This window comes from Trichechus manatus, unplaced genomic scaffold, assembly GCF_000243295.1.
Source record: "Trichechus manatus latirostris isolate Lorelei unplaced genomic scaffold, TriManLat1.0 scaffold00173, whole genome shotgun sequence".
NCBI lineage: Eukaryota > Metazoa > Chordata > Mammalia > Sirenia > Trichechidae > Trichechus > Trichechus manatus.
Genome location: NW_004444109.1, coordinates 2,082,621 through 2,102,729, shown reverse-complemented (window position 1 = coordinate 2,102,729; position 20,109 = coordinate 2,082,621). Strand labels below are relative to the sequence as shown.

The following is a 20,109-nucleotide window of genomic DNA, read 5'->3' as shown; positions in this document are numbered from 1 at the left end:
ACCATCAAAGCAGAAATTGTTCTCTCTCCCAACCCCTACGGGAGATTTGCCGTCCTCCATTGCCCATGCCTCCTTTCTCCACCCAGAGATGGTCACTTTCAGAAGGAAACCTCACATTTATAATTCTCAGAGAAAATAGATGTTATCAGGTGGGATATCAAAAGTCTCCCTTTCTCAATGTTCCCATCCTGTTCTATGCATACAGCCTTCCTTTTTACCATCCAGGTGCTCTGCACATGTACCCTCCTATCCGATCCCCCAGGAACCTCACCCTAACGACTGCCCCCTTAAATCTTTATTCCTCTCCCCCACAGCACTGTCCCTTCAGAATACAAAGACAGTAAAGCCTCTGTTACAGGAAGGGTAAGAAATGTAACCCACTCATTAACATATAATCCCTTCTAGTTCCAGCTACAGTGAAACCTGTGAGAACTGGAACTTGACGGGACCACCTTGTTTTTCTCAGTCTCGAAAGTTTTCCATCTTTGACAGGATGCAGCCTTACCACTTTTCTATCCTCTATTAGTAGAAAGTATTTGATTTTTCCTTCACTGACAGGTTTCCTTACACAGGTTCCGGCTTTCGCTGGTTTTATAGTATTTCCCTACCCTTTTCTTTCCTCCATATCCAGGCTTTTAGAAAGGACAGACTGCACTCCTCCAACCAAGGAGGCCCCGGTATCTACTATTCTACCAAAACTGCTCTTCCTGAGGTAATCAATGACATCTGTGTCTTTCAAGCCAATCTGTGCTCAGGTAGGTGTTCATCCATCCTTTCTTTATCTGACCCTTCTAAAGCATGTGGCTTTGTTGACTACCCTTTCCCTTGGCTTCTCAGTCACTACTGGTGGCTTCTAGGAAAGAATGTTCCTCCCCAGGCCCTTCTTTCCCCTACCTGCTCCCTCCAAGTTACCGAACCCGGCATACCTTCCTGCTCTGGGAAATCTAGTAAGACTAAAGAAGTCCCAGGTGCAAATGATGTCTTTTCCATCCATATATTCTTATTAAATTTCCATGGTGGCACCATTACATTGATTCTTAACTGTTTGTCCTGAACGATTTATTCGTCACTGAGATTGTAGACCTGCCAACTATTTGACATATTTTTCAGATTTGTGAGCATGTCAACGGAAGTTTAGTTCTCAAATGGCAAACAATTACAGTAAAAGTGGCTTTTCATATTAAATTTTAAAAAATGGCATGTAGAAATAGACAAAATTTTTAACAAATCAGCAATCAAACAACAAATAATTCTTTACTGGTTTTTGTTTTTTCCCCTTTTGGAGAAATTTGATGAAATCAACAGATTCTTTCCCCAGAGGGGAAAAATGCCCCAAAACAAAATTTAAAATAAAAGTATGAAGCATTCAAAAAGTCTCTAAAGTCCATCCATTGATTTCTTTATAAACCCAGATTCTGCACCTCTGCTACTAGAAAAGAAGGGAGAATTTTAGAGTGGGCAAAAAACAAAATAAAAAATGGGATTGAAAAAATGATCGTAATTATGGTCCACTACAGACAGAAACAGAACAAGAGACATATTAATCATAACAACTATTTCAGGGGAGTCCAAGATATTACTTTCCTTATATAATAGTTTTTTTAATCTCTTTTTCACTCAATTTATGCTTAGCCTTCAGCATACATTTGCGAATGCTCATTAAATGAAAGACATTTACTATTTCTTGGATAAATGTCCTTTTTAAATAACTTGAAGTCCTCACTACTTGAGAATTTTCTAACCTGTTTATGCTTAAGAGTCTGTTTGATAATGACTATGGAAAAAGGTTCTCCTGCCCAGACTGTAAATTAGAAAAGAAAAGGCTATCCTTACCTCGGCAGGAGCCCTGCTGACTCCATTCTTCCTTTTGCTTGACTACACAGTAAATACAAGAGACTGATGTTTGAATAAAATGTGAAATCACCCAAATTATTTTACGTTCCTGGCCTAGAAAAGTCTCATTGAAAAATACTTAAGTCTTTTGACAGCTACAGGTAGCATTTGATTCTGTTTGAAAGCCCAAGTGTAAGGGTGTCAGAAACAATTAGAATTTTAATAGCTGCTTTCTTAGGTTATTTGGCAGGCACGAGTTCATCAGAAAGAGAACAACAACAACAACAACAAAAAACTCTCAATAAGCCAATGACTTTCAGAAAAATCATGTAATTTTACTATATTGTTCCTTACACTCTTTATACTTTAAAATAGGGTACAGTTAAAAGCCATGGAAACGATAGTTGTCAACAGTTCTACTTTGATACATAAGGTTCTCTAGATAAGGACTGCTTTGGTGTTGTCCTCATTGCTTTCAAAGAAGTCTAAAGCAGCTACTGCTTAGCAGACACCACCGAAAACCTTAGAAATTCCAAATTCTGCCTCAGGACAAATTCTTGCTGCTAGGGGAAAAGACAGGTCAAAAAAATAAGGGGACCCAAGACTGAGTGGGTTGGGGAGAGAAGATGGGTTTGTGTGAAGTTTTGCTGCGTCAACAACAAAATGGGTCTTGTGTGCTTTCCTCAGAGTCTGTTTTATAGAGAAATATGTTAATTCAAGGATATCTAACTAGCTTCACACTACATTTTGACTTCAGATCTTGGCGTGGCACAGCAGCTGTGCCTGTAGGCAATACAATCTTATTCTATAAAAATCTCTCAAAGCTCCATATATAAGTGGAGGCGTAAAAACAGATAATCAAATCCAAATTAAGGCTATTAAGAACTGATTTAGTGTGAAGATAATATGGAAAGATTTTGTTTAGGTTATGGATGTTCACTAAAAATGTTTAATACTTGTTTGCCTAAAATTTTGATTATGTTTTATCTTATTTTGTCACAGTTAAATAGTTTTATCATTAGGGGTTTTAAATGCATAGAGTTTATAAAATTCTTTCTGATTATATCCATTTAATTGGAAAAAAAAAAAATCCCACCGTACTACTTAATGAAAAGAGAACCATCTAATGAGGATGCAATCAAATTGCAGGCAGATGTACCAAAAGGTGTGGCTAAACAGTTCACATTTGTAGAAAGTCCGACACAAAACCTTTAGAGCGTTTACAGTGTACTGGGGAAGGGAAGTCCCTGGAGAAAGTAGGAATTGATGTGCCTTGAAAAACACCAGTCACTCAGTGGTATACCGGAGGTTGTGGAGGAACCAAAGGAAAAAAAAATGCAAAAGAAATGAGGAAACGTAGTAGAAAAAGATGCCAACAAGTATGTTCTTTAAACTGGGATCTAAGAAATTATTCTTGGGTGCCTGCAAGATTTACAAGAATTTTTTAATTTTGTGTTTCCTTTTGATGATAATCTTTAGAAAATTGTTTTTATCATTTATAAGACTCATGGAAGTCAATCCATGATTTGACATGATGATCTGCAACCAGAAAGATATTTTCAAAAAATCAAGGCCCCTTAGAGTCTGAGATGGTCCAGAATATTCTCAGGGATGGCAAGTGCCTTAGGTTGCCTAACCAAGAATCCATTCCCCCTTTTCCTTTTTTGGAGTTTATTGTTGTTGGCTGTAGTTAAGTTGGCCCCGAATCATGGTGACTCTGTGTGTTACAGAGTAGAACTGCTCCATAGGGTTTTCTTGTCAGTTTGCCAGGCCTTTCTTCCCCAGAGCTGCTGGGTGGGTTCACACCGCCAACCTTTAGGTTAGCAGCCAATCGCAAACCACTTGCACTACCCTAGCTCCTTTTTCAGGGATAGTGGTCTGCAAAATACTGCCCTGGGTCAAATCTGATCAGCAGCCAGTTTTTATACTGTTCAAGAACTAAGAATGGTGTTTACATTTTTAAATGGTTGGAAAAAATTAAAATATTTCATGACATGTGAATATTATATGAAATTCAAATTTGTGTCCATAAATAAAGCTTTATTGGAACACAGCCACTCCCATTTGTTTATGTATTGTCTATAGCTGTTTTGGGGCTACAACTGCAGAGTTCATAGTTGCAACAGCGACCGTATGGTCTACAAAACCAAAAATATTTACTCTCTGGCCCTTTACAGAAAAGATTTGCAGACCCCCAGTTTAGGGAATGCTAATTTTGTATGGTTATGAGCCAAGTGCCGAGCCCCAGGGGATAAATCACTAAACCAATTATGGAAATCTCTTTTTTGCCAGTGATTGGCTCAGAGGGTTGCTATAATAAAGTTCTGGCCATTGAGATACCAGAAATCTTCCTTTTATATTGTTGTTGATGATGTGTTCTTTAGATCCCCTGCAGATAAAAGTTCTAGTTCCAGAGTCTGACACTGAAGTAAATCCTAGTTCTGTCACTAGATAGCTCTTCAGTCTTCCTAGAACAAGACACTGAAGCTTCCTGTATCAGAATAGTACCTATTCTATAGGGTTTTTGAGAGGAATAGATGAATTAATAATTGCAAAGACCTTAGAAAAGAGCCTGGCATGAGTCCTCGATAAGTATCAACTATTATTATGTTAATATATTCTACCATCCATCTGTCAGTTTGTTGTACTGTGGTGGCTTGCATGTTGCAGTGATGCTCAAAGCTATGCCATCAGTATTTCAAATACCAGCAGGGTCACCATGGTAGACAGTTTTCAGCAGAACATCTACACTAAGACTAGAAAGAAAGGCCTGGTGATCTACTTCCCAAAATTAGCCAGTGAAAATCTATGGATCACAACAAAACGTTGTCTGACTTGCTTGCTTTGGACAAATCATCAGGAAGGATCAACTGCTAGAGAAGGACATTGTGTTTGGTGAAACAGAGGGCTAATGAGGGTGAGGGAGATTGTCAGTGAGATGGATCAACACCATAGCTGCAGCAATGAACTTGAACATGCCAGCAATCATGAGACAGTGGGCAACGTTTCATTCTGTTGTACATAGGGTTACTATGAATTGGAGTTGATGTGACAGCAGCTATCTACCTATCTATATATTATTTCTATGAGAGGAAAGCCAAAAAATAGATCAATCCCCAGCTCTGAGACTGCTGATAGTGCCTATACCCCCCAGGCTCCTTGTTCAGTGGGATAGTAAATGCCTGGATAGTGGTGCAGTGGTTAAGCATTTCACTGCTAACCAAAAGATTGGCAGTTTGAGTTCACCAGCCACTCCTTGGAAACCCTATGGGGCAGTTTTACTCTGTCCTATAGGGTTGCTATGAGTTGGAATCAACTTGACGGCACCAGGTTTGGTTTTTGTTTGTATTCTCTATACAATTTTTAGGCAAGTATTCCATTATTTGAAGTTATAAACATTCTAAGTGATATATCAGGGGCTTGTGACATAAGTATTTTTTATTTAAAAGGTATTCGTGTATTACTGAACTTTGAGAAATACTAGTCTACATGATTAGATACAAAACAGAACCAAATGGATTCTGTTTGCTACTACACTGCATTTTCAACATCAAGGCTTACCTCTTCTTGCTTCCTTGCAGCCTGACTCATATTGACCATATCCTTGAAACTCTTCTTTCAACTTCATGATGTAGGCTCCACTAGTCTGCATTTGCCCCCTATTTCTACAGCTCTTTTTGCTCACTTCATTACTCACCTGTGTCCATTCTTAACGCTTCCCCTTCAGATAACTCATTTGCTTATACAGCTCTAACAATTCTCTGTGAGGGTCTCTTCAGCTAGAGGTCTAGGCCTGGCTTCTTTCCTCAAACCTTGATACACTCTTTGACTTGTTCCCCAGCTCTTGCAGCCAGTTTCTGTTGGCACTGAGGTGGTTATGAGCTCTTTTCAATTCTTCACTTTCTCTTATATTTGCCACATCAGTTCCATGTAAACTGATGACAGGCAACATTTTAGAGAGGAGATGAGAGGTAGTTAACTGTACTCACGATTGGGGCCTTAGCATTGTTATACTCAACCCAATTTATTTGGGTGAAATCCAGAGACCTGATTTTGCTCCTCAGTATACATTAATTGTTCCATTCAAGCCTAAATCTAAGCACATTTATTCATTTGACGAATTCTTACTAAACAGCTAAAGAGACAGGTACCAACAAAGCTGAGAACCTGGGTTACAGCAGTAAACAAGAGAGACATCGTCCTTTATTGACTTGCCTCCACCCCAGCAGAATGCATGAGTAGTGTGGAAGACAGATATTGAATAAGATTTCTATCTTAAGAGCTGTCAGTACAGGCAGTCACTGGGTTAAAAACGTCCGACTTACGTACAAACTGCAGTTATGAACGAACACTTACCCCGCTTCCCAAAACATGTATTAGGAAATTTTAGCTCCCAAATCCCAGAGGATACTTTACCAGGATTTACTGATTTTGACATACAAAAATGATATTTAAAAAAAAAACAAAAAACAAAAACTAAGAAGCATGGGACTATAGCTATGATTTAAAAAGGCACACTCAAATACACAGATAATGAAAGGTTAAAAATAAAGCTAATAAAGTTAAATTTGGGCTTTGGGTATATATACAGGTAGTCCCCAACTTAAGACAGATTTGAGTTATGAAGAACTGTACTTAGACTGTTGATGTTTAATTTTCTTTGTACATCTGATTGTTAGTAATATGTACTATATACAAAGTTGTAGTGCATAATTTGCTAAGGTTATCATTCTCAGATGTTCACTTCGCAGATGTTCAATTTTATGATTCACTGTTCAAAACACTTTCATATAGCAAGCCATCACCTGGTATTCGACTTATGTCAGAACCAACTTACAACAGAGTTGTAGGAATGGAACCCCACCTAAGTTGGATATATATACATATACACACACACATATATACATATATACATACACACACATATATAGGTATCTTTTTCCTAAATCTTCTGTGATCTAACAGAGTATAAGTTTACTAAAATCAATATAGATGTTTAATAGTTTATTTAAAAAAGGAAAAATTAAAAAAGTAACCACTCTTTCTTAACTCAAAAGTGGTCATAATTAGTTCCAGAAAATGGTATATCCCTGTAGTCCAAGCCTCAGGATAGGAAAACAGTGCTATCTAGTGGTTAAATCTGGGGACAAGAGGTGAGGAACACCAGAGGCTAGAAAACCTGAGAGGCTGTATCGCAACAGTTCAACCTCACGTCACAAGTGAAAAGTGTACACACGTGGCTCATGGATGGCAAGGGGATTAGACATTGATTCAAGCAGTTGCGTTTAGAGACCAGTATGGCAGAGGAGTTAAAAATCGGACTCTGAAGCAGAAAGGCCCAGGTTTGAAACTTGGTTGCATGACCTTAAGGAAGGTAGTTAAGTTGTTTAATCCTTGATTTTTTTCAGCTATGAAATGGAAATAAGAATATTGACTACCTGATAGGATTACTAAGAAGATTAAATAAGATGGTATACTTCAAATAGTTATTACAGTGCTTGGCATTTAGGGAGCACTCAGTAAACATAAGCATATTATTATTATCACCATTATTTTACTTGGGAAGTAAACAAACTTAAAATAATTGTGGAAAATCTTCGAACTCAGTTAAAAATAGATAATAAAATCGTTATCAACTAATGTATACTTTTAGAAAATGTAAATTAACTATCTTTGAAGTACATGAAAATAAGTTAATAAAGTAAAATAGGTTCAACGTTATATTTCTAGCACATGGTTCAGTTGTAAGGCTAGTATTTTTGAAGAAAACACTAAGTAATTTTTAGAAATAAGATTACAAAATTGAACTTTGATGTATCATTTTACTCTAAAAATGACCATGATCCTTTTCGCAGTGAAGAAAATTGCCTTAAATGAATCCTGCATTTTTCAAAGTCTAGTCTAGTAAATCTGTTTTTATATATACAGCTCCTAAAGATCAATTTCATTATTTGGATTGTGGTTAGAAATGCAAAAGGAAGCATAACAGATATATCAACAGAAAATAATTTTTAAAGTTGCTTTAGCCCATTAGATTTATATTAGAAAAGAGAATTTGATCTTCGTGATATGTCTTGCTGTACAATCTACTAGCTCAATTATCACAATAGCCTAAGAACTTAAGACAGCACATACCAACTTTAGAAAAGATAGAAAAGCAGTGCTCATCTGCTTTTCTATAATGTCAGAAACATCACAGTTTATAAGTATCTATAGTGGAGTCATTATAGCTTACTTTACTAACATTGTAAGGAGGCCTGGTGGCGAGTGGTTACAACGATCAATTGCTAACTGAAAGGTCTGCAGTACGAAACCACCAATGGCTCTTTGAGAGAAAGATGTGGCAGTCGGCTTCTGTACAGAAGCAGCCCTGGAAACCCTGTGGGGTTGCTATGAGTTGGAATTGACTGGGCAGTGGGCTTTGGTTTGGGTTACCAACATTGTAGTTACAGAAGGACTGGGTTCCCCAAAGTCAGTGAGCAAATTTACCTTAAATAATTGTCCCCAGATAATACCTAAAATATTTATTTTAAATACCATGAGTGTATGTATACCATTATAATCGTATCACAATCATTGTGTTTGGCTATGGTTCTTTTCTTTATTTTGAGTTGGTTATTTATACAATTTATTATTAATAAAAAATAATGTAAATCCCTATGCATAACCCAAAAAGAAATGTAATGGGAATCAGAACGGTATTATGTTCACGATTGTGACACTAGCTCTGTACTCTTGGGGAATTTTCAGACTTTCTGGGTCTCCATTTACTCATCAACAAGATAAAAGATCTCTGAGGTCCAGGAAAGCTCTTATCATTTACCTTTTTGCTATGATTTAGTATATCACAATGGCTCTAAATCTTAAACCTAAAGTTGGGAATTACTTAATTATCTACACTGAATTTCTCTGACTTACCCCAACTCTTCTTTCTATTGTTACAGTAAGGAAACGTAAAACAAAAACAATAACATAACTTAGTGGTGGAAGGAGTCAAAAGGCCTATTTAAAATTCTGCTATAAAATTTTGTTTTTTCTCATTTTCTAAGCACCTAGTATACAGACCTTAGGAACCCTGGTGGCACAGTGGTTAAGTGCTTGGCCACTAACTGAAAGGTTGGCAGTTCAAACCCACCAGTTGCTCCACGGGAGAAAGATGTGGCAGCCTGCTTCCATGAATATTTACAGAGTTTGAAACCCTATGGGGCAGTTCTACTCTGTCCTACAGGGTTGCTGTGAGTTGGAATTGACTCAACAAGCAGTGGGTTTTTTTTTTTTTTTTCCCTTGTTTTTCAGATATATACCTTACCTTGGTCAGCTGGGATCCATGCAGCTGTAGAGAAATCATTACTTCAAAATTTTTTAGGCTACCCTAGAGATTTGGCACATTTCTCTATTGAGTCACACTTTAGGACTTCTAGAATTTAACTCATTAGCACCACCAAAAACTCTTGAATGAAATTTACCAAGTATTTTTCCTTTTAAATACATGGCAAATTTGATGACAATCTCATTCTGAATAAATAGCAATCAGAATGGACAAATGTGCTCTGACTATGCAAGGTAAGCAGAACTCCACAACATGGAACATTGAGAAGAAGGGAGTCAAAGTAAATAAGGCCCAATCAACATGAAATGGCACCCTGAACAGAGGAGGAAGCCTACATGAGGTTAGGCAGGTAGCAGTTAGTCAGGGATTTCTGAAGAGTCAGTCTGAAGTAATTATCAGAGCCCATAATAATTTTTTTCTCGATTGTAAATTCATCTTCTTTTTAGTAATTTTATCACATCCATCCACAATAGTATCACATGAAGCCCACCTGTATTTACGATTTTGCCAAAGCGCTGTCAAAATATTTCAAACTGTAGTAGGGAAAATAGGTTAATAGGTTCAATATTTTAAATTGTATCTTGATATAAAGTAAATCCATTATTTAAAATAGCATTACGAGTGCACATTGCTTTTGAGAGGGTGCATTAGGCAACATTGATCAGAAATGTGTCACCCGTTGCGATCGAGTCGATTCTGCCTCATAGCAAACCTACAGGACAGAGTAGAACTGCCCTGTAGGGTTTCCAAGGAGCGGCTGGTGGATTCCAACTGCTGACCTTTTGGTTAGCAGCTGAGCTCTTACCCACTGTGCCACACAGGCTCCGAAATGTGTCAAGGTAACTTAAAATAATAATAATAATAATAATAAAAATTATTCAAGATATGAAAGAAGAACCTAAGACATCACCTCAAGATAATAATGTAAGGATAGGAAACATGAGTACACAACCTCATAGCAAATATGCACATCCACACAATTTTACTATTTTAGTTATACTGACACCTGAGAACTTTATGGCAGCCTGCTAAAATCACAGATCAACAGGATAAGAAGATAAAAAGAATGTGCAATTTAGGAATACAGTTTATTACCATGGTTACAAACTTTCAGAACAGGCCTCTGAGAGATCGGACTGAGACTCTGCCGAATATCTGTTAAGAAAATAAATAAATAAAAGAAGAAACTTAATACAGAGGTCTGTTTATCTCGAGAAGTATAATCATATTAGGTAGACTTTTTCCAAAGTTAAGTATTTCTAGAAAACTTAATACTTAGAATAGTAATGCTTCAATACTCTGAAAAACTTGAAGCAGTGTATGTTATTACTTTTACTTCCCATTTAATTATGCTACTGTAAACTCCACAGGGATATGGTACACGCGGTTATATAAATGAGACTTGTGACACTAATCAGGATTTTCTAGGTGCAGTGCGTTGATTTGTTTATGTGCTGCTGACATCGGGCAACTGATGACACTTATCATTGCAACGGAGGGATTAAACAAACTTCTAAAACTCCTGAACAGTTGTTGCCCACAGCACTGCATTCTTGACACATCACTTAAAAAATTTTTTTTGAAAAAAGGTTTCTTCTTTGTGGTAGTTCCCTAGAAAGTAACATGAAACTAGTATTCACCTTTCGGCTTCGGTGTCCTTTTTCTTCGGTCGCGGAAGGCAGCCCCCGATTGCAGGGCCTCCAGCAGACTATCCATCACTCCTGTCTCATCACCCTCTGTGAAAAGAGATGCAGGGAATTCCATCAGCCCTCAGTGTTACCATAGCAATGTCAAAGCAAACACAGAAACTGGTGATGGTGATATTGATGGTGGGGGGAGAAAAAATTGGGTGCCAGGACTAAATCAGCAATTTCAAAATGAAATAGGACTTTAACTCTCTCATAAATCAACTGCCTTTTAATGAAATCTGTCTCATTAGTGCCTGTGTTACTGTCCACTAAAGAGGACCCAGTTCCACTGATTCACTTCAGAGTACTGCTTTTATAGTCCAGAAGCACAATAACTTTAAGTGGAATGTGGTTCTAGTCACATCTGCATCTCAGGTTATCATAAATCACATTTCCCTTGAAGAAATGGGTTATTTTCAAGGCATCAGCTTCTATTCTAACATCAGCCAGGTGTTGGAGAGTGTTTTTGTTTTTGCTATTGAGATTCTGCTGTCTGAACTGATTGTAGAACATTACATTTCCACGCTAACTTTTGTGAACATGCTCTCAACAACTGATTTTTCATATCAGAGAGAATAATCGTCCCATGACTTAAGGTGACACAGAACAATTACTACAAACTTTGGCAGGATATATGAAAAGTTTGTCTTTCATATTAAAAAATAAAACAAAAGAGGCTCTCAAAAATCTAAAGGACTGCATCCCATTATTAATTAAATTGATATTTTGTATATAATTAATGAAGGATGGGTTATATAGGCAGTTATCTTTACAAATAATAGATTATTCTTATAATATTCATGGCTATTTATAGTCATCAATGCTAAATATTATTGAAATGAAGTGGAAAATGAAGTTCCAAAGAAACTACTGAGCTAACACAAATTTAAGGAAACTCCAAGAATTTTTTTTTTTTTTTGCCCCACACAAAGAGGTTATTTGCACACATTCCTATTAAATTATAGGTCTATTACATAGTTATGTCCAAAATAACGAAAAACTAGTTTCCTCTGGAATTTTTATTTCTTTTGTTTCCTTTTTTGAGATGCAATCCCTTTATACAGAACAGTTGACAAATGAATGCAGTAAACTTATTTATAGTTTATAAAAAGATATTTAAATATAAATACACATCAAGCCTGTTTCCATCTGTTCTGTTTCATATGTTTATAAAAGTACTAAATCTTATAGTGTTATCAAGTAAAGGTGGGTAAGAAATAGAGTTTTTGGAGGCTGTTGATTTACATGTAAATTTAACTCTAAAGTGGTTTGATGGCTATTTCAATTAAAATACAATAAATATTTCAGATACTTTAATGAGTAGTAATACTATCTAGCTGTCTTTGAAAATGTGCACCCAAATTCAACAGTATGTTTCCTAGAAAGAACTCCAGGTAATACCAAACATTTAAGGTAGCAATCTATTTCATTAGTAAAAGGAAACATTTAAAAAAGCTAAAATCTTAAAAAGCAAGCATAAGAACAGAAAAAACAAAAACAACAAATACCCTAAAGTTGAAATTAAATAGAAACAAATGAACCTGTATATCCTGTTAGAAACATTAACCGTAAAGAAGGGGTAAAAACAGAATTAATCCAAGAAACTTTTAAACCTCCTTAATGGCCTACACCTTAAGGAAAAAAAGAACTACAAAGAAAATTTGAACTTTCCTTAGTAAGTTCGTTGTGGTAGTGGTATTGATTTAGTGATTCTGAATCTGTTATGTGCGTATTGTAAGACTGAGCGGATGGGTAAATACACTGTTGTTGCTAGCAACATCGTACTCATTGTGGGAAAAGGGAATATAAATACGGAATAGGGGAAAGACAGGAAGAATCATAAAGTATTGAACTGGACTCAAAGATATCAATATGAGCTTAAGGTTTAAAAAAAAAACAAAAACAAAAACATTCCTAGCTTTGTATACCAAAAAAGTCCAGAAACAATGACACTGTAGTAGCAATGAGCACACCTAGCCCTCAGATCTTGGTTTCTACATATCATTACTCACTAAAAGGAACCAGAGCACTTGGAGAAATGACTCATTCTGAGGCTAGGGAGAAAGTACAAAATACAGTACAAAAGAGAAAGTACAAAATAAGTCAAAAACATATTCTTGTGCCAGAAAATAAGTGCTCCAAAACAGATAGAGATGTGTGAAAAGGGCAGAGGAGCCAGAACAAAAGGTTATCTTGGCTAACTTTAGGACAATCTGAACATTAAATAGGTGGGAATGGATTATCATACACTGAAAACAAAACAAAACAAAACAACAACAACAAAAAATCAATTGCATCCTGAAGTGATGCACTGAGAACAACACAGCATAACCTATGTAGTACTTTACACAAAAATATTTAACCTGAATCTAACTGCAAGGAAACAATCATATAAATTCAAAATGAGGCACATTCTGTGCAACAAGTGGGCTGGGTTTTAAAAACTATCAATATCATGGCAGACTGAGAGAGGGAGAAGGAGAGAGAAGGAGAGGAAAAGAGAGAGAGAAAAAAGGCTGAGGAAAGTTTCTAGATTAAAGGAGACTAAAGAGACATCTAAATGTAACACACTCTGCTTGATCAGCTCCTGGATTGTAAAAAAGTTATAAATGACATTATTGGGATAATTGAGGAAATTTTAATATGGATTGGATATTAGATAATTATACCAATATTGTTTCCTGAGTGTGAGAATTATATTATGGTTAGGTAGGATAATCCCTTTGTTCTCATAAGACAGATTGAACAATTTACGTAGTTCATGTACTCTCCTCCATGCCTTTGAATTTGCTTTTCTCTACACAGAATATCCTCCCACTTTCTTCACCAAGCTAACTCCTACTTCTCCTTAAAGACATAGAACTGAAAATCCTTCCGTGACCAACTTGGACTAAATCAGGAGCCCCTCTGTATCCCAATGGCAAGTGTTAGATGTAACAATAAACCCTTTACAATATTATATTGTTTTCCTGACTGTTTTTACCACTAGGCTATGAGCTCACTGAAGGCAAGGATTGTGGTTTTCATTTATTTGTAGCACTTAGAAAAATATTAGTATTACACAGGTGTTCAATACATACATGTTGACTAAATTAATAAATGAGGCACTAATGTAGTCAGTTGGAAGGACTAACCATGGTGGCCATATACAGACAGGAGAGCAGCAAAGTTGTGGGAATATATTCCCATCACCAATGTAAACAGCACACCTTCCTTTTCCCTTGTCTCATACATCCATTTACAAATACAAATGAAAATACATCCAAAATACAAATGAAAGCACTTGGTAAATTGTTTAGTGATATAAAAATGTAGGGAAATAAATATAAATGGATTCTATAGTCAACTATAGTAAGTTTATGAAATATCTATTTATTAGTAAATGTTTCAAGTACTGCTTCAGATATATTACAAATTAAATAAGATTTTTACAGAATATTTGATTATCTTTCATTCAGGGCATAATCATGTATAACATTATTTCTATGGGAAATTCTGACTTGAAGTACAAGTAGACTATTGAAATAAAATCAATGTGTAATTTAAGAACATAGAATGAAGGTGTCATTTCAAATGTTAAAAATCCATCTAGAACATTCATTCAGTACATGTTTACTGTGGGCCTACTACGTGTCAGGACATTATTAGGTACTGAGGCTACCTAGGCCCTAAGGATTAACAAGAAATGTTTTCTGTTCTCAAGAAGTAGAAAAGTGTGATAAGTATGGAGTTAACTGTGGCAGGAACTAGGGAGGGAATAGCATTCCTGGGCAGAAACATTAGCAGGTACAAAGCCAAAAGTTAAGAATAAAAACAAAAGATGAGGTATAATAAGGTGTTTAAATAATCCATATTTATATTATTCTGATTTAAACCAGAGAAATAAAAATTAGACATTTTTTAGCTTGGACTAGATTTCAATTTCTCTAACTACAAGTCAATTTATATTCAAAATATTTATAGCCTCTCTCCTGCTGTGAAAACTCTTTTAAATAAATAGTCTAACTGCAATAGTCAAAGCCTTTCTATGTCTGACTAGCATTTCACTTTGTTTAACTTGTAAATGGTATTTTTAAGAACCGCATAGTGTCAAGTGAAATGGATTAGAGAGAGTTGTAGATATTTCTAAAGCAAAATCAGTAGGAGGTGGAGACAGGCTGCGGGTAGCAGTGCTAAGGACGGACTCAGGTGTTGGAAGCCTCTGGTCTGCGACTGGAGGAACAGAAAATACGGGGGGAAATTATTAATAATGTTGATTTTGGTAGGGGACAAAGGCTGGAGAAGATAATGAGTTTCATTTTGGACATGTGAGAGTGCAAGGTGCTAGGAGGGAACACCAGATAAATTCTGGAAGTCAGCTGGAAATTCTGGCCTCAAACTCAAACAAACAAACAAAAGGGTAATACTTTTAGAAATCATTTCCACAGTACAAAAAAGGGTCATTTAGCACTATTGGGCCAGACCCTGAGGAAAGTCCTAGAAATGTCAAGTTAAGGCTTTATTCTTGCCTCATAGGTGATAGTGGCACTCTGGAAGTCCGTATGTCTGAACTCAGGAGACATAGGATCTTGGGAACTACCAAAATATAAATGGCAGGACAAAAAAAATATAAGTGAGTTATCTGGTAGGAATTCTTTCCTTTATTCTATTTTCCTAACATCAATGTATAACACTGAGATTTCAGAAAACGAAGGATAAAAAGAAGATCCTAAAAGGTTCCATAAAATTAAAAACAAGCCAACAAACAAAATTAGGCTGCATACAAAGGAAAGGAATCAGAATAGAACAGAATTTCTCAACAGCAACGCTAGATTCCAGAAGACAGGGAAGAAATGGCCCCCATATTTTGAAGAGAAATTATTGTCAGTGAAGAAATTTTTATGCTTCTAATAAGATGAGGATAGAAAATAGACATTTTCAGGTTTGCAAGTCAAAAAAATATAAATCTTTCATGTCCCCTTTCTTAGAAAGCTACTGGAAGGTGTGCTTTTCAAAATAAATGAGGAAAAAGGAAAACATGAGACACAGAGCATGAGGAAGCAACATAAGAGAGTCAAAACGAATTTGCAGGATGACACCGGGCCCCGGCCCAGAGCAGCCAGTTCAGATCACAGGGGAGGAAAAAAGGTTACAGGAGAGAGCAGCAGCCAAAAACTATAGGCATATCAGGTGTGTTGTACCATCTGCAAAAATTAATGTTGATTATTTCACAGACCTGTTAGAGACTATGGATAAACAGTGACAGGTATACACAAATATTAAGCCAATTAATAGCAAAATATTTTAACCAAGAAATAGCAAAGCTATCTAATAGGAAACAATCATTAAGTACTAACTGAAGGGGTGAGGAATATTTACATAGTTGTAATATTATAAACACTGGTTATTATTTGGATCATAATTGTGATATCATATAATGAGAAGACAGCAGGGGTAAAGGAGGAAGAGCATAAGAAGAGAGTATAATGGAGAAAGGGCATAAGGGAACTAAATCTTCAACCATTTATTAGTAACTCACCAGTGTCTACAATTAATAAATTGATAAATATCAGTCTATTATTTAGACATACAGAAGAGGTAAACAACAGAAGACAGAACTAAAAATGATTGCCTCTGGAAAGTGGGTGGGGGTTGAGAGTAGTGAGAGAGAATATATTTTATTATACTATAAGCCTGTTATATTTTGTTTAGTTATTTGCATACAATATATTGATAAATACAAAACAACAACAACAAAACCCTAAAGGAAAAAGAGAAGACTGAAGAAGAGAAGTGGAAGGAAGAGGGTGGCTCTTGTCCAAAATGTGCTTACCTCCAAAGAGGGAAGAAAGACAGGTAACAAATGGTCCACCATAACACAGTGAATATTAAGATACTCGTTGCCATTGAGTCAATTCCAAGTCTTAGAGACCCTATAGGGCAGAGTAGAACTGCCCCATAGGGTTTTCAAGAAGTGGTGGATTTGAACTGCTGACCTTCTGGTTAGCAGCCAAGCTCTTAACCACTGTGCCACCAAACCTCCAAACATTAAGACAGAGATATCCATATCCAGCCCAGGAGGCCACTTGATATGGGTCAAAGGGACAATAGTCATAGAAGGTTTCTTGGATACCTGAGACTTAAAGAATGGCTTTAAGTTTTCCTGAGCTACTGGAAGAGAATGGGCCCCACTAGAACTGTCAGACTGCATGTCCAAGGCCTGACTTCTGGAGGGGCATGAAATGATTAGGAGAACTCAAATACGAGTAAGACTGGAGAGCAGAGTACCAATGGGGGAGTGCTTAGAGGTGAGGCTGAGATGGCAGGCAGGGGCCAACTCGGCAAAACTACCTATACCATGCTATGGAGTTTGGCTTTTATCTTTAAGGGAGTCATTGATTTGTTACAAACTAAGGGGTAATATAATCAAATTTCCACTTTAGAAAGACCACTCTGAGGACAGGTAAGACTGAGGGCAAGGGAAATCAGGAGAGGAAGCTTTAGTGATTTAAATCTAGGGAAAATGTGATTGCAGGGCCCTACTAAGGAACGTCAGTGGCAAAAACGAAAAAGAGAAAGGAAGCAGAATAGAAAAATCTTGGTCTGCTTGGATATATTAAAAAAGAGTTGAGGATGACTTGCAACTGTGTTGCTTGGTCAACTAGATGTATGTTGATACCATTCACCAAGTACTGAATCATCTTTGTAGGCCAGTAGAATGTGCTGAGCCTAGAGAGTTCAACTTTGGATATCTTAAGATGCTCATGAGATATCCAAGTGTAGGGGATTAAAGACGTCCAGCAGGCTAATGGATTCACAAGTTTAAAACTTGGGGGACAGGATTTGGTTATACTAATATATTTAAGAGTTAGAAGCATATGGGTTGTAGTTGAAGCTATGAAAATGAGTACGAGCCCAGTGAAGTGGTAGAAAACACAAGTTCTGAATTCAGACAACTTAGACTTCAGTACTGGCTTTCCAATTTCCAATCAGTGTGACTCTGGGCAAGTTACTTAACCTTCCTAATCATTTTCTCTCCTCAGTTTTAAAATGTAAATAATAATAGCTTCTCCTTCACAAAGTTATTGAGATGATTAAAGGCAGTAAATGATACAAAATGCTCAGCAGAGTGCCTGGCACATATTGTCATTGTTAGCTGCTGTATCATTGGCCCTTAACTCATGGTGATCTCACACACAACGGGACTGGACTGTTGTGATCCATAGGGTTTTCACTGATTTTTCAGAAGTATATTGTCAAGCCTTTCTTCCTAGCCCATCTTAGTTTGGAAGCTCCACTGAAATCTGTTCAGCATCATAGCAACATGCAAGTCTCCACTGCAGATAGGTAGCAGCTACACATGAGGTGCGCTGGCCAAGAATCAAACCCAGGTCTCCCACAGGGAAGGCAATAATTCCACCACCGAATGGTTAAACCTTTGTTGTGGTTTTTGGTATCATAGTAGAGCATGAGTTCTCCTAGGGAGAATGTGTGAGTGATAAGAAAAGATGGCTGAAGGTATGCCATAAGAGCAAACTAATATTTAAGGAGATTTTAGGAAGAAATGACTTCTCAACCTGTGAGATTTTCTATTGGATTTACACTGCATGGACATTATAGCTTCCCTTTTTGCTCCCCACTGACTCCTGTTGTACTTTCTTTAAGTCTCACCACATTTTATATGATTCTAGTAGTAATAAGTGATATAAGAATTGCAGCCTGGAATCTGGAGTGGGGATAGGGAAGGAAAACTCACTTTCCACAGAGAACCATTGAAAGTGTGTAGCTGATGCACAAAATTCATAGGCTCATAGTTTAACCTGACTCTTTCTAAAACACAAGACAGGTGCCCTACCATAATTACATGAATTATTGTTCTATGCTGCCGGTTACAGATCTTCTGGGAAATAGATTATATGGCTTTACTTGGTAATCTATTTCATTCATTAACTATCTAGAACAAAGCTCAAAATTCTACTTAAACCAGACAGTAAAAAGATAGGAAAAACATAAAACAAAGTCTTTGAACGTGTCTTAATCCAAACGTGAAATTGAAAACTTTGAGTCAAGGGAGTTAGACAGTCAATTTTCATTGGAATTTAACTGATGAAATGATAATTAAATATAGTTCTCATTTATACTGCAATTAAATGACTGACTCAACCGTAACAAGTGGAATCTTAAGAAAAAATAAGGCCAGTAGTTTACTATTTCAGTTTTTTTCTCCCTTATTCTTCATTATTTGCACAACTTAAGTATATTTACTGTTATAAGTTCAGAAGGAAAAAAAAAATTTTACAAAGAAGGAAGTCTTTTCTTAAAATAGAACAGTTAAGAACAAAGTCAAGAAGTCAAATTACTGGGCTTAAATCCTCATTCGTCTTCATCTATAAGGCCATTCTTTTAGTTGCTCTGGATAAAATATAAGGCTCTATTTTCAAAACTTAAGTGACAAAATATTTTACAGATACATCTCTCTGTGTAAAATGTAATTATTATACTCTTTATAACACTGTATTCAAATCTGAATCTAAATCTCTCAGGCCCATAGTAAACAGAGTTATAAGGATGCCATCTGTAAAATAAAAGATTACTCTCATATGAATGCTCAAGTCCTTAAAAAAAATCCATTATTGGAAATACATAAAGCCAGGTCCCATTTTAATTATACAAACAACCAGGAAAAAGTGACAATCGAAATATATGGTAACAAATCATATTGCATTGTTATCACTTTTAATTTCTAAATTTCTTATGATTTATATTCTATTGTAAGAAAATGATTTTTGCATTATAGTCATTTAGTTCAACTCATAAAGATATCTAATTTACCTTTTTCTGGAATCTTTTTAATAAAATTCTTGCATTTTCAAAACCAATGTAAACAATTAGTAAAATTCCAGAAAACAGAAAAAGTAACTTCTCTGCTCATTTAATTCTCCACCCAAATAAAAAGGGCACAAACATTTCCGGAATATAAACATACTTAAAGCACATTTGGAAACCCTGGTGGGGCACTGGTTAAGAGTTCGGCTGCTAACCAAAAGGTCGGCAGTTTGAATCCACCAGGTGCTCCTTGGAAACCCTATGCGGCTGTTCTACTCTGTCCTATGGGGTCACTATGAGTCGGAATTGACTTGATAGCAATGGGTTTCAGAAAGCACATTTAAAAGTAATCATACAATCAATGGATGAATTCATCATGATGTTATAAATATTACAGCAAAAACTTAGTTTAGTTGCATTAAGTAGACACTTGCATTTAAAAAAAAAAAAAAA

The 20,109-nt window shown here is 36.3% G+C and overlaps 1 protein-coding gene across 2 annotated transcripts in view; it reads right to left on the bottom strand.

The window, feature by feature from the left end:
• DIAPH3 (diaphanous related formin 3) overlaps positions 1 to 20,109 on the bottom strand; it is a 516,843-nt gene that overhangs the window by 121,525 nt on the left and 375,209 nt on the right. For both annotated transcript variants that reach the window (XM_004386838.2, XM_004386839.2), the window contains 2 exons: positions 10,804 to 10,899; positions 10,259 to 10,318 (listed from right to left, as the gene is read on the bottom strand). In XM_004386838.2, coding sequence (XP_004386895.1) covers positions 10,259 to 10,318; positions 10,804 to 10,899 — 156 coding nt within the window. The remainder of the gene's footprint in view (positions 1 to 10,258; positions 10,319 to 10,803; positions 10,900 to 20,109) is intronic.